The 14,106-nt window shown below is 46.6% G+C and overlaps 1 protein-coding gene across 3 annotated transcripts in view; it reads right to left on the bottom strand.

The window, feature by feature from the left end:
- Positions 1-14,106, bottom strand: part of RAD51D (RAD51 paralog D) — a 287,517-nt gene that overhangs the window by 73,712 nt on the left and 199,699 nt on the right. For all 3 annotated transcript variants that reach the window (XM_030222483.1, XM_030222485.1, XM_030222484.1), the window contains exons 7-8: positions 11,953-12,048; positions 6,293-6,383 (exon numbers count right to left, since the gene is read on the bottom strand). In XM_030222483.1, the coding sequence (XP_030078343.1) occupies positions 6,293-6,383; positions 11,953-12,048 (187 nt within the window). The remainder of the gene's footprint in view (positions 1-6,292; positions 6,384-11,952; positions 12,049-14,106) is intronic.

Raw genomic sequence — 14,106 nt, 5'->3', positions numbered from 1 at the left:
TTAGGCCTGCACTCCATTTTCCTTTAGGGGGGAGGAGGGGGTGTTTGGGAGTAAGGATTTTATTCCAGGTACTTCCTTGTGTGAAAGAAAACAGGGGGGGATACATCCCATCCTAGACCTAAGCGCCCTTAACAAATTCCTAGTCGAGAAGAGTTCAGGCTGTTTTCCCTGGGCACCCTTCTCCCAATGATTCAGGAAAACGATTGGCTATGCTCTCTGGACTTAAAGGACGCTCCATGAGATACCTCGGAGGCTAGGGTTCAAAAGTGTACAGCTTAGGCCCCTACAGAACAATTGCCTTGTTGAATCCGTAGAAGTTCTCTGGCTGCTGAGGAGGGATGTCCAGGCACATCAAAAAATAACCTAAAGTGGCGAAGAAATTCCCCAAGATCAGTGAGTAGAGGATCCCGTAGCTCCCAGAAAGGAGAGGCCCAAGCCAGGGCTGGTCCGGAAAGCAGGGAGCTTATACAAGTGATTTTTAGAGGAAAAGGCTGCGGGTTGCATTTCAAAAAGCATAAGACATTGGTTGAGGAACCCTCGGCAAGTGGAAGGGGTACCATCAAACCGGGGCGGCTCTGGGAGCCGCAGCCCAGGAGTGGGTAAAATGGGTCCAGGTGGCGCAACAGGAGCCTGCCGTTGGGATTGAAGAGTAGACAGCTGGGAACAAACGTCCTGCAGGACTCCAGACAGATGATTCAGATGGGCCTGTTGCTGCTGAAGAACCTGGGCCAAATCCGTCAAGTCGGGTTTGTCCGGCGAACTCATGGCTTCGGTTTACTCTCAGCCTTGTGAGTTTTTGTACCAAGTAGAGCGCTGCAGATTGCGATGACACGAACCCAGATTCTGCTTGGCGGCCGAGCAACCCCGAGGTTCACCTACTGTGATTGCCGTTCCCCGGAGGTTCAGCCCTCAGGTGCAGGCGGCCGGCAGGACTTACACCGAGAGGCAAGAAGAGGGGTGCTGAGGAAGTCAGCCAGGAGGACAGCAGAAAGGGAGAGGTACAGGTAATGTCAAACAGGCAGGCAAGAGAATGGTCCAGGTACAGGCTACGTCAGGCAGGCAGGCAGCAGGCATGAGACTGGTCCAGGTACAGGCTACGTCAAACAGGCAGGCAGCAGGCAAGAGACCGGTCCAGGTACAGGCTACGTCAAACAGGCAGGCAGCAGGCAAGAGACCGGTCCAGGTACAGGCTACGTCAAACAGGCAGGCAGCAGGCAAGAGACTGGTCCAGGTACAGGCTACGTCAAACAGGCAGGCAGTAGGCAAGAGACCGGTCCAGGTACAGGCTACGTCAAACAGGCAGGCAGTAGGCAAGAGACCGGTCCAGGTACAGGCTACGTCAAACAGGCAGGCAGCAGGCAAGAGACGGGTCCAGGTACAGGCTACGTCAAACAGGCAGGCAGTAGGCAAGAGACCGGTCCAGGTACAGGCTACGTCAAACAGGCAGGCAGCAGGCAAGAGACTGGTCCAGGTACAGGCTACGTCAAACAGGCAGGCAGCAGGCAAGAGACCGGTCCAGGTACAGGCTACGTCAAACAGGCAGGCAGCAGGCAAGAGAATAATCCAGGTACAGGCAGGGATCCAAAACCCAGGAAATTAAGAGAAAACAATTGTACACCAAAGAGAATCGCTTACCCAAATAGAAGCCGAAGCCCCGAGGCAGAGAAGAGCTCTCCAGAAATAGGGTAAGCGTCTGATGTCAGAAGAATAGCTGGAAGGGAGAGCAGTCAATGGAAATGATGATCTGAGGAACCACGGCCGCAATAGGCAGAGGAGGCAGGGAGATATAGCAACCAGGAGGCAGCCCGTGGGTTTGGCCAATCCCTGAAAAGCGAGGGGGCAGGTCCACACCTCCGAAGCGACATCAGACGCTGCCCAATCCACGCACATCAGAGCGCGAGGAGACCCACAGCGAACAGGAAATTAGCATGGCCCGAGGATGTTGCCCGAGCCGCCCAGCACTCACGTGACGGCGGAACTCCCGCGCGCCGAAGGATCCCCTCGGGGCGAGGTGAAGACGTGATAGCAGGATAATGCAACAAGAGTGGTCTCTCAATATAGGCGTTGCCTGCGAGATCTTCCAAGCGTGGGGCACCCTATCAGTGGATCTCTTTGCCACTCAAATCAATCGTTCTGTTCCAGGCTCACGACAAGATTCAAGTGCCTTCCTTCTCAATTGGGGGACAGGTCTCCTTGTATGCATCTCCACCCATACCTCTAGTGGGGAAAACTTTGTTAAAACTCGAGCAAGACCATGGAACCATGATTCTGATCGAGCCGTACTGCCCACAGCAGATATGGTTCCCTCTACTTCTGGAGTTATCCTCCGAAGAACCGTGGAGATTGGAGTGTTTTCCGACAGTCATCACACAGAACGAGGTCTCTTCTACATACCAACCTCCAGTCTCTGGCTCTCACAGCTTGGATGTTGAGAGCCTAGAATTCGCTTCCTTAGGTCTTTCAGTCTCCTGGGTTTTGCTGGCTTCCAGGATAGACTCCACTAAGAGGAGGAGGAGGTTTGCCATCTGGTGTGACAGCAAGGCCCTAAATCCCCTTGCTTGCCCCAAACACCCTGCTTGAATACCTTCTACACCTATCAGAGTCTGGTCTCAAGACCAACTCCGTAAGAGTTCACTAGGTTTGCTTTTGTCAAACGTCCGCCTGTGTCATGGGACCTCAACATCGTTCTCACCCAGCTGATGAAAACTCCTTTTGAGCCACTGAATTCCTGCCATCTGAAGTACTTGACCTGGAAGGTCGTTTTCTTTGTGGTTGTTACTTCAGCTCATAGGGTCAGTGGTGGATGCACCTTATACTAAGTTTCATCACAACAGAGTAGACCTCAACACGCACCCTAAGTTCCTGCCGAAAGTGGTGTCAGAGTTCCATCTGAACTAGTCGATAGTCTTTATCAACATTCTTTCCCCAACCTCATGCCCATCCTGGCAAAAGCACTTTCCACACCTTGGATTGCGAGAGCATTGGCCTACTACATGGAGCGGACCAGGCCCCACCAAATAAGTTGCCAAACTTTTTATTTTTTTTTTATCCCAACAGGATGGGGGTCGCAATCGTGAAATGCACCATTTCTAATTGGCTTGCAGATTGCATTTCCTTCACATGTCCAGGCTGGGCTGGCCCTAGAGGGTCATGTCATTGCTCACAATGTCAGAGCCATGGCTGCGTCGGTAGCCCATTTGAGGTTAGCCTCCATTGAAGACATTTGCAAGGCTGCAATGTGGTCTTCAGTCCACATATTCACATCACACTACTGCCTTGAGTAGGATACCCGACGCAACAGTCAGTTTGGGCAGTCAGTGTTGCAGAATCTGTTTGGGGTCTAGAATCCAACTCCACTCTCTTAGGCCCATTTTATTCTGCTCCAGGCTGCACCCTCATTCAGACTGTATATAGTTTCAGGTTAATCTGTGTATGTCCTTGCCGTTGCGAGGTCCAATTGACCAACATTTATCGTTTTGGGTGAGTCTGGATGCTAGGGATTCTCCACATGTGAGAATATGCAAGCCTCCTCGTCCTCAGAGAAAGCGAAGATACTTACCTGTAGCAGGTATTCTCCGAGGACAACAGGCCTTATATTCTAACAACCCCTTCCACCTCCCCTTGGAGAAGACAGGAAACCTATGAAGCATGAAGGCCACAGAGCACAAAGCTATTATATAAACTACATCAGGGATGCTTAATGTCAGTCTTTGAGGTCCGCAACCCAGTCAGGTTTTCAGGATTTCCACAATGAATATGCATGAGATCTATTTGCATACAATGGAGGCAGTGCATGCAAAGAGATATCGTATATATTCATTAATCCTAACAAATATGAGTAGGCTACTTACATCTGGTTACACACAAATAATGCTACACTTAAAGCAACCACTATCCACTCTTAAATGCTATTCAAAAAAGCTTTATTACACTACTAAAGTGCTCCAATACAAAATACAAATCCCTTTATAAAACCCAACACTCTCCCCACTGTTCTCACATATCATTCACAACACATTCACACACTATCACACAGCTCAGGAAAGTTAGTACTCCCATCAGCTCAACATAGAGTCATAACACAAGAAATTGCAGAGAAAACACTACTACATATTAATCACCAAATCTTTTTTTTTTCTTTTTTTTTTTTTATTATTTAAATTTTCCAATATATCACCACATAAAGTGAATATGCAATCGGCATTATTTAACATTAGGAAACAAAAATGATAAGTATATATCTTTACAGCCCATTTGTCCACAAGTTAAAGAAATTTGATTCCAAGATTAAGGAAATTAAAAAAGAAAAAAAGATACAAAAATTAATAATCAATAGACGCTTCCTCTGGTTCAGACCCCAGCCTGCTAAATTAGGGAAGGTTTACTATAGTCACATCAACTCTTGCATCAATAAACTCTTTCAACTGTTTTGGATCTACAAACTGAAAATGTTTACCCTCAAGCACCACATTACAAAAACAAGGAAATCGCAAAACAAAATTTGCTCCCAATGCCACCACCCTGGGGCGAAGTTCCAAAAAGGCCCTTCGTCTCATCTGTGTAGGCCGTGAGAGATCTGGAAAGATACGGACCTTTGAGCCCAAAAACAGATTTTCTAAGTGTCTCAACGAAAGCCGTAGTACGGCATTCCTATCAGGCTCCAACGCGAAAGTGGCAAGCAGAGTTAACCTCGGAGTAACTATTTCTAATGAGCTTTCTAGGAATGAGGTAAGATTCATTCCCTCCCCTATTACAGGGGGATTTCCCACCACCACTCCAGTACTCCCGATGTAATAAGCCCGTGTAATGGGAGGGAGTGAGTCCTTATCCATTCCCAGGATGTCCACCAAATATTTTTTAACCATCTCCAAAGGAGAAATTAATGGCGATTTGGGAAAATTAAGAAACCTAAGGTTAAGCCTTTTAGTCTGATTTTCAAGGTATTCAAGTCGTTTATGTAGGAAATTATTGTCTTTAACCAAAGCTGTTTCTATAGATCCCATTTCTTGAATTTTGATATCCACACGTTCCAATTTCTGGGTTTGCTGTGCAGTCACTTGTGCTTGAAGCAGGGCAGCCTCAGAAAGAACTTCAATATCAGAAGAATTCTGCTTTAAAGTAGTTTGCATAGAGGTTTGGATATTGTAAACCATATCCCACAGTGACTCCAGCGTCACAATTGCTGGTCTAATCACTCCACTAGCCACAGGAGGAGATTGAGGTAGACTATCAGCCCGAGCTAACTTGGAAACAATAGCTTGAGGCAATACCTTTGAAGCCTGTTGTAGTAATGTTTCCCGAAGTTTAGAATCTATCTCCGTTGCTGCAGTCACACCCTCAGACAGGACCAGCTGAGCCACTTCGGCGTCTGTCTCTGTTTGAACAGCCAGCAACTCTCTTCCAGGCTGGGGAGGTGCAATTCGCTCCACAGGGCTCAAGGAAGCCCCGTTTCCACTCTCAATCGACTCCGAAGGGCCGAGAGCTGCAGTGGGGGTTGAAGTTCCCTGAGGACCCGGTTGCTGCCTGGGAAATTGCAGGGTTGTTTGTTTCATCGTCGAGGAGGTCACAGGAACCGAGGGAAATTCCTTTACCTTCCCCCTCCGCTTCCCCATGGTTAACGAGGCTACAGAGGCACCGAGAGAAACTCACAAACACAGCAGCCTCCAGGAGCAAACACAGGTGCGTCTATTCACAGCGCCATCTTGGAATCAATCACCAAATCTTTAACGCTTGAATTGATGTTGTTCGCATGTTGATACAAACGATAATTCTTACATCACAAAGTTCATTCAATGTCCAGAACTGTGCTCGGCTTGACAAACTGCCAGTGGATATAAGACAATTCCTTCTTGCAGCACGTAATTCAACGGGCTGCAAAATGTGTAATCCAGCCCAATTTCTCGCTTTAGCTGTTACAGGAATTCAACGCACTCAAGCACACAATCGTCAGTACCCAACACAAATCTGTATTTCGCAGAGTCGCGTCTTCAGGGGCGATGACTTTCAAAACTTTGACATCATTTTCCTGACTACTCAGAAACGCAGTGCATGCAGGGTTTTGCTTGCTTTGCGCATGCACCGCATTTCTGAGTAGTCGGGCGCCATTTTCATGGCAATCGGTTGGAACTCCATCTGAGCAATGTCAAAATGAGGAATTTTTTCCCCAACACTAAATTAGTTTCAGTGGGTTATCAGCAAATAAGTGTTTGGTATTTGAAGATAGTATAGTTACCATTATTCCTAGCCACTGATTAAACTCTAGAGCACAGACAGTTTGATTTGAAAAACTCACCCTCCATATGTTTCCCTCCAAGAAGTGGGTAAATCACAGCACAGACTGAATCAACAATGAGAACTCGAATTGCGGCTGCAGGGCTCACCACCTACAGAATAAATCACATGGATGACTTTAGCAATGTACAGGAAAATGAAAGGAAATGTCACGACAAGTTAATTTCAGAAGAGATTTAACCTGCATTTCTGAGACATAGTTAACAAATAAGGCAACTCAATCCAAAAGACAACTCCAAAGCACTGACAAATCAGCTCAAAGCAGATTTGGATGCACTGCAGACGAACTGTATAGAAAAATATCTTAAAAATGGGTTTCAAAAATAGCGATTTGGATGTTTTGGCGAAAAAGAGTCCAATCTGTGGCTTTGTGCTGCATTTTGGATATTTTTCTATTTAAAAAATGAGCCCTATACATAGAGTAACAGGAGTTAGAAAATAAGTTATGCCCCTTTGTGAGCAACTTTGGGGGCTATATTTTTATATTTTATTATTTTGTCTTCTTTTAGTATTTTAAGCATTGTACTGTTTATTTTTATTTTCTTTGCTTTAAGCACCTTCCTTTTGTTTTCAGGGTTTACATAACGCTATTGTTTATGCTGGTGGGTTTACTGGGGGTTGAAAAAGGGAATGGGATTAGTTCAAGTATTCTAATCTTAGAGGACCTTATCACTTGAACTCTCAAGGTTTTTTTTATTCTCTAAACACATTTCAGTATTGTGAGGTAACAGGCCTAATCTTATTTTGAGGCCTAGGAGACATGGAGAGCATTTTCAATATAACATCCAAATGGCGAAATAAACGTTTATTGCAAAACATCCAAAAACTAAAGCCCATAATTAAAGAAAAAAAAAAATTAAAATGTTGTGGTATTTGGAAATATCTTTTACAAATAAAACATACTAAGTTGTCATAGATGTTTGGCAATAAACGTTGCTGGAAATAGAAAATACACTGTACAAAATGTCCATAATCAGTACTGGTCCCCTTGTCCAGAAAATGTACGCCACAACAGCAGGACATTCCCTTTACGTGCAAAACATCTATATATACCTCTGCACATGGAGGAACGTCCTTCAGAGTACCTAGCTATGTCGCTGAGAAAAGAGCCAAATTACTCAGCAGAGGAAACAGAGCTCCTGTGTCTCAGGAACAGGAGGCATATTTTCAAGCAGCACCACCACCTACTCCCAGTTAATGCCTCCATGACAGCATGGAGAACCATAAGAGCTATCCTGGGAGTGTGCAACAGTGTCCCCTAGGATCACAGTACTACTCACATGCAAGCACCATACAAAGGCAGGGTCACATGTACTGAGGTCCCTTTGTTGTTCCAATACATGTAACAGCTATTTTATAACAAATAAAAAACAAAGCAGTGCCAAACACACAATGTACAGAATATGTAATGACAAGTAATTATAGAGCTCTCCTCTACTAACCATGCAACGCTAAAATGGGGGGGGGGGGGGGGGGGGGGGGTTTGCAGAGATCTGCACCCTTCCCCCCTCCAGCATGGCCCATGCCTGCGCAGTGATGGGAACGTTGGCAGCAGCCCACTAAAGTACACTGAGAAGTCCATATGCACACGTGCCTTACCCCACTGCCCATTTCCACCTCCCAGCAACAGTGCACATGCTGCACAGAAAGGCCATCATGCCACCCACTGTCCCCATAGCCACCTAAGCTCGCACAGCACCTGTGCCCATGTAATGCATACCCAACCCCCCCATCCACCCTCAATCTGCCTGTTGCCATCTTTCACAGTCTATGTGAGTAGCATTGCACAACATGTCTTAACAATAACAATGTATATGATGGCAAGAAGGCCCATCACCTGAACCATGTCTCTGCCAACTTGTGTTCTGCAGATGCTTTAGAGTGCACAGAGACCTGAAGGGAAGTTCAGGCCTTAGCCTTAATCCAGCACATGTGGGAGCACCTCAGGACCAGAAGTAAGTACCATAAACAGAGTACCCCTATGACACCTCTGGCCCTGATCAAGGCCTAAGGATGCAGCTACCCTCTTTACAGTGTGGCTGCAACCTCATATCTGTTGCACCCAATCCCCAACCTATGAAATGACATGAAAAAGGAAAGGAGGGGGGAGGGAGGGAACCCTTTGGTCACCATCCTCCAGCCACCAATACAAAAGAGCCCAACGTGTCACATACACCTACCTAGCACATAGCAGTGGCTATGACAGGGAAAATAAAACAGCAACCACAAACACCCACAGTGGGAATTGAAACTACAGGCCTAACCCCTACGCCAAAGGAGTGTTCAAGGAGGACAGTATACTGACCACAGAGGGCCTTCACAGCATTACTTTCCCCCCAAACAGATGCTCTCTCATGCCGCCTAACCCACTCTCATTGGCTATACCATTGCTTCTAAGGTCGCTATGCTGCCCTGTGAGACATCCCTCAAGGCCTAAGCTGGAGGCCCCAGAAAACTCACATTATGGTGTGCCGCCAACCCTGCTATGTAGACTCATATCTATGTGTATACTTCCCCCCCCCCCCCGCACCCCCAAATAATGGCCAGGAATCATGGGCTCATATACAGTCACCGCCATCAGTCAGCCCCTTAAAACAGCTACCATGACTACCCTTCAGATGGTCCCAATCCTAGGTTTTCCACCTTGATGCAACGTATCGCCATTCTCCTGGGGGTCCCAAAGAAATGGCCAGAAGGATCGGTGTCTCTGATAGGGTCCCCTGTCATCTCCCACCCAGCTGTAGGACACATAAGCATGGGGAAACACACATAATGACCCCATTTGTGCAACAACGCAGTGCCATACTATCTCCCTGCCAATGCCTGCTCACCTAGGGCCCACCAACAGGCCCAGAACTCATCCAACTTGCCCACAGCTATCCCACCCTGTCAGGAGACAAACACCTCTGATATCATTCCCTCTGGGGTTCTCTGCCATGTCATCTCGTTGGTACTACTCCTCAGACATGTCCCCCAGGTAACAACAACTGACCCCACTTGTCCCTGTCCCTGCCTCCCAACAGCTAGCTGCACCACTATCAAACCTTTTACACACACAGGGCATCCTCCAGCTACTGAACAGGCAGCCCAGGACTGGCCTGCAACCCCAGAGGAAACCAAGGACCGTCCCACCCTGCCCCCGAGATGGCATATGAGGAGGTGGGAAGTGGACCCTGGCCAGTTGGAGGTGCCACTTCACCCATAAAGTGTGGCGCCTCGGGGGGAGGGGGGTAGGACTCCTGGAGGGACTTGCCCCACCCCGGAGGGGGACGAAGAGGAGGAGGAGGAGGAACAATCCTCCCTCCAACAACGCTTGAAGGGCCAGCTGATGAATCCTTTAAACAAAAAGGCTACAACCCCCAAATCTCCAATATTGCCTCTTACCTTAAAACACCCAGGAAAACCCTATTGCAGTACAAAGAAAACCACAGAAACAGCCCCCCTTGTAGTGACATATAATCCAAAGCTGGAAAAACTGAGAAGAATCATAAAAGAACTACATTCACTACTCCAGGAGGATGAATTACTGAAAGAGGTATTCCCAGTGCTACCATTAAACTAGTATCTACCTTTCGTTAGATGATGGCAGATAAAGACCTGTATGGTCCATCCAGTCTGCTTGAGTAGATAAAGCGAAGATACTTACCTGTAGCAGGTGTTCTCCGAGGACAGCAGGCTGATTGTTCTCACATGTGGGTCGTCGTCGTCCACGGTGGCCCCAGGACGGAGATTTTCTAGAAAAATCTAAAAGAGCTTTGTGACAGCCAGCAAAGCACGGGACGGATGCACTGCGCATGCGTGGCCATCTTCCCGCCCACGCGCGTCCTTTCCCGCCTCAGTTATATCAAAAGTAAACAAAGAATAAAACCAACTCCAAAGGGGAGGTGGGCGGGTTGCTGAGAACAATCAGCCTGCTGTCCTTGGACAATACCTGCTACAGGTAAGTATCTTCGCTTTCTCCGAGGGCAAGCAGGCTGCTTGTTCTCACATGTGGGATATCCCTAGCCCCCAGGCTCACCCAAAACAACAAAGAAAGGTCAATTGGGCCTCACAACGGTGAGGACATAACCGAGATTGACCTACGAAGAACAACTAACTCAGAGTGCAGCCTGGAACAGAATAAAAATGGGCCTAGGGGGGTGGAGTTGGAGTCTAGACCCCAAACAGATTCTGCAGCACAGACTGCCCAAACAGACTGTCGTGTCGGGTATCCTGCTGAAGGTAGTAATGAGATGTGAATGTGTGGACTGATGACCACGTCGCAGCCTTGCAAATCTCTTCAATAGTGGCTGACTTCAAGTAAGCCATTGACGCTGCCATGGCTCTAACACTATGAGCCTTGCCATGACCCTCAAGAGTCAGCCCAGCTTGGGCATAAGTGAAAGATATGCAATCTGCTAGCCAATTTGAAATGGTGTGTTTCCAGACAGCGACTCCCTTCCTGTTGGGATCAAAAGAGACAAACATTTGGGTGGACTGTCTGAAGGGGCTTGTCCGCTCCACATAGAAGGCTAATGCTCTCTTGCAGTCCAATGTATGCAACTGACATTCAGCAGGGCGGGTATGAGGACGGGGAAAAATGTTGGCAAGACAATTGACTGGTTCAGATGGAACTCTGACACCACCTTTGGCAAGAACTTAGGGTGAGTGCGGAGGACTACTCTGTTATGATGAAATTTAGTATAAGGAGCATGGGCTACCAAGGCTTGGAGCTCACCGACTCTACGAGCTGAAGTAACCGCCACCAAGAAATGACCTTCCAGGTCAAGTACTTCAGATGGCAGGAATCCAGTGGCTCAAAAGGAGGTTTCATCAGCTGGGTGAGGACGACGTTGAGATCCCATGACACTGGTGGAGGTTTGACTGGGGGCTTTGACAAAAGCAAACCTCTCATGAAGCGAACAACTAAAGGCTGTCCAGAGATAGGCTTACCCTCTACACGATAATGGAAAGCACTAATTGCACTAAGATGAACTCTTACGGAGTTGGTCTTGAGACCAGACTCTGACAAGTGCAGAAGGTATTCAAGCAGGGTCTGTGTAGGACAAGAGCGAGGATCTAGGGCCTTGCTATCACACCAGAAAGGAAGAAGGCATGTCCACAGTTTTCATAGCACGGCTCCTTCCTCCTAGTGAAGCTCTCAACTAGAACAGCCAGAACATCCTAATATTCCTGTTAAATGAATGCTCCTTAGCCTTTCGTACTTCATAATGGAGTGTGGTCCTACAATTCAGTTTACATCCATGTCGCCACAGGTCAAGCTCCTATTTACCACAGCTAGGGCTGAGGTGTGATCAAAATGCTTATTTATGTTGTTGCTATTTAAGTTGCTAAAGCAACACCATCCCTCCTGACTGTAACCAGTGCAGTACATGACAGTTTAGGATCTATGCCTACAGTGCAATGCTCCCAGCAATACTTTTGCACTGGCTTGTGCTTCTTTGAGATACAGCCAACAGCAGTATGCTGTTTCACCACTCTGTTTTTGCTTCTGTGAGAAAGGCCAGCAAATTGCATTAACAACGCAGACACAAAGTTATCAAGTTTATACATATACATGAATACACACAAATATATAATGCACTTAGATCACTGCAGAGGAGTCTGCCTGTTGGGGACTAGCAGGGTGTTCATGTGTGCTCTAATGAACTAAGGACCCACCTGTTGAGAGACACTACAGCGCAAGTCCTGGAGTGCATCCAGCATTCTATAAATATCAAATGCTTGAACCACCTCAATCCTTTGCATCACTTCCACCTGCATACAAAGAGAAAACGTATTTAAGAGTGGCACTGCTAATAGAAGCATCAGTACCAAGTGACTATCCTGTACTAGATATAAAGTAATAGAAGATCATCAAGACCAAGGATCTATGGCAGAAAGATACAGACAGTTTTAGGTGCTACCAGTCTTATTCAAAAGAAACTTCCAGGCTTGCCCTGATACATTGTCTGAATGCACTGCCTTGCAGAGGTCTTCCACCCTTACACATTTTTCACATTCTGCTATCTAAAAAACACAAGTCAACATGGACTTAAGTAGAAGTTTGTTTCCATGATGTATACAACAAACTGTTACAATTTCAGGGCCCTGTTTACAAAGGCACGGTAGCATTTTTAGCGTGTGCTAAAATTTAACACGCGCCATGTAGACGCCTCAGCTCATGGTTCTTTGAATGACACTTATATTAGGAGCAAACAAATTTCACTCAAACACCCCAGGATATAAAATGACACTTAGCTTTTATTAGCAGTTGGTGATATCATGCAGGTGCAGACAATCAGATAAGCATTTAGTAAATCAAGAGTCACAGATTTCAGGCAAGCACAGCAGCTTTGCATAAGCTGACAAGCAAACAGAAGGTAGCCACAGAAGGCAGATAGGTGCAGAAACAGTAGTGACCTTCCTCAGGGAATGGAAGAGCAGCAGCAGATTACAGAGGCCAGCTCTAAAGTCATGAGACAATGCACTAGTCTCGACACTAGAATATATACAAGCTATTTTAGCAAACAGAGTCCTCTGAATGATGTTCTAAAGAAAAATGAAGGCAGATACAGATTGTAAGCTCTTTGAGCAGGGACTGTCTTTCTTCTATGTTTGTGCAGCGCTGCGTACGCCTTGTAGCGCTATAGAAATGCTAAATAGTAGTAGTAGTATATAAGAATATAAGCGTTGCCATACTGGGACAGAACGAAGGTCCATCAAGCCCAGGATCTTGTTTCCAGCAGTGGCCAATCCAGGTTACAAGTATCTAGCAAGATCCCAAAACAGTACATTTTATGCTGCTTACCCTAGAAATAAGTGGTGGATTTTCCCAAGTCCATCTTAATAATGGCTTATGGACTTTTCTTTTAGGAAGTTATCCAAACCTTTCTTTAAACCATGCTAAGCAAACTGCTTTTACCAATTCATATTAAATTTACTACTTTGTAGCTTCATTGCCTGTCCCCTAGTTATAGTATTTTTGGAAAGAGTAAACAATTGATTCAGGTCTACCCACTCCACTCCATTCATTATTTTATAGACCTCTATCCTATCTCTCCTCAGCTGTCTTTTCTCTAAGCTGAAGAGCCCTAGCTGCTAAAATGCAGGGCTGTGGGGGAAAAGAAGAGGCACTGCAGATAGTCTTTTAAAAGGAAGATGGAACTTCCATTCTCATAGGCATAGCCTACAGAACTCCGACTCAAGTTGAAGAACTAGACAGGGATCTTATCAATTATATCACGAGTGGGAATGTCATACAAGTGGCATGTCCAGTCTGCTTGGACATGCCATCTACTCTCCTTATCATTCCCTTAGAGATTCTATGTACTTGTCCCAAGCTCTCTTCAATTCAGATACTGTTCTTGCCTCCATCACCTACACTGAGAGGTCGTTCCACGAATTCACCACCCTTTCTGTGAAGTAGTAGTTGAGTATATCTCCTTTCACCTTCATCCTACGCCCCTTCATTCCTGAGCTTCCTTTCAATTGAAAGAGACTCGCCTCCTGTGCATTTATGCCATGTGGAGAGGCATAATCGAACGGGGCCGGTCATCTCTAAGGCCGGCCCCGTAAAGCGGCATACCCAACCGCATTATTGAAACAAGATGGCTGGCCAACTTTTGTTTTGATAATATGGTTGGGGCCGGCTAAATCTCAACATTTGGGCCGGTGTTAGAGATCGTCGCCATTGGTTTTTGCCGATAATGGAAACTAATGGGGGCCATCACAAACCCGGCCAAATCCAAGCCAATTGGTCGTGGGAGGAGACAGCATTTGTAGTGCACTGGTCCCCCTCACATGCCAGGACACCAACCGGGCACCCTAGGGGGC

This window comes from Microcaecilia unicolor, chromosome 13 (assembly GCF_901765095.1).
Source record: "Microcaecilia unicolor chromosome 13, aMicUni1.1, whole genome shotgun sequence".
Taxonomy (NCBI): domain Eukaryota; kingdom Metazoa; phylum Chordata; class Amphibia; order Gymnophiona; family Siphonopidae; genus Microcaecilia; species Microcaecilia unicolor.
The sequence above is the reverse complement of the archived record's forward strand: the minus strand, read 5'-3'. Positions and strand labels throughout refer to the sequence as shown.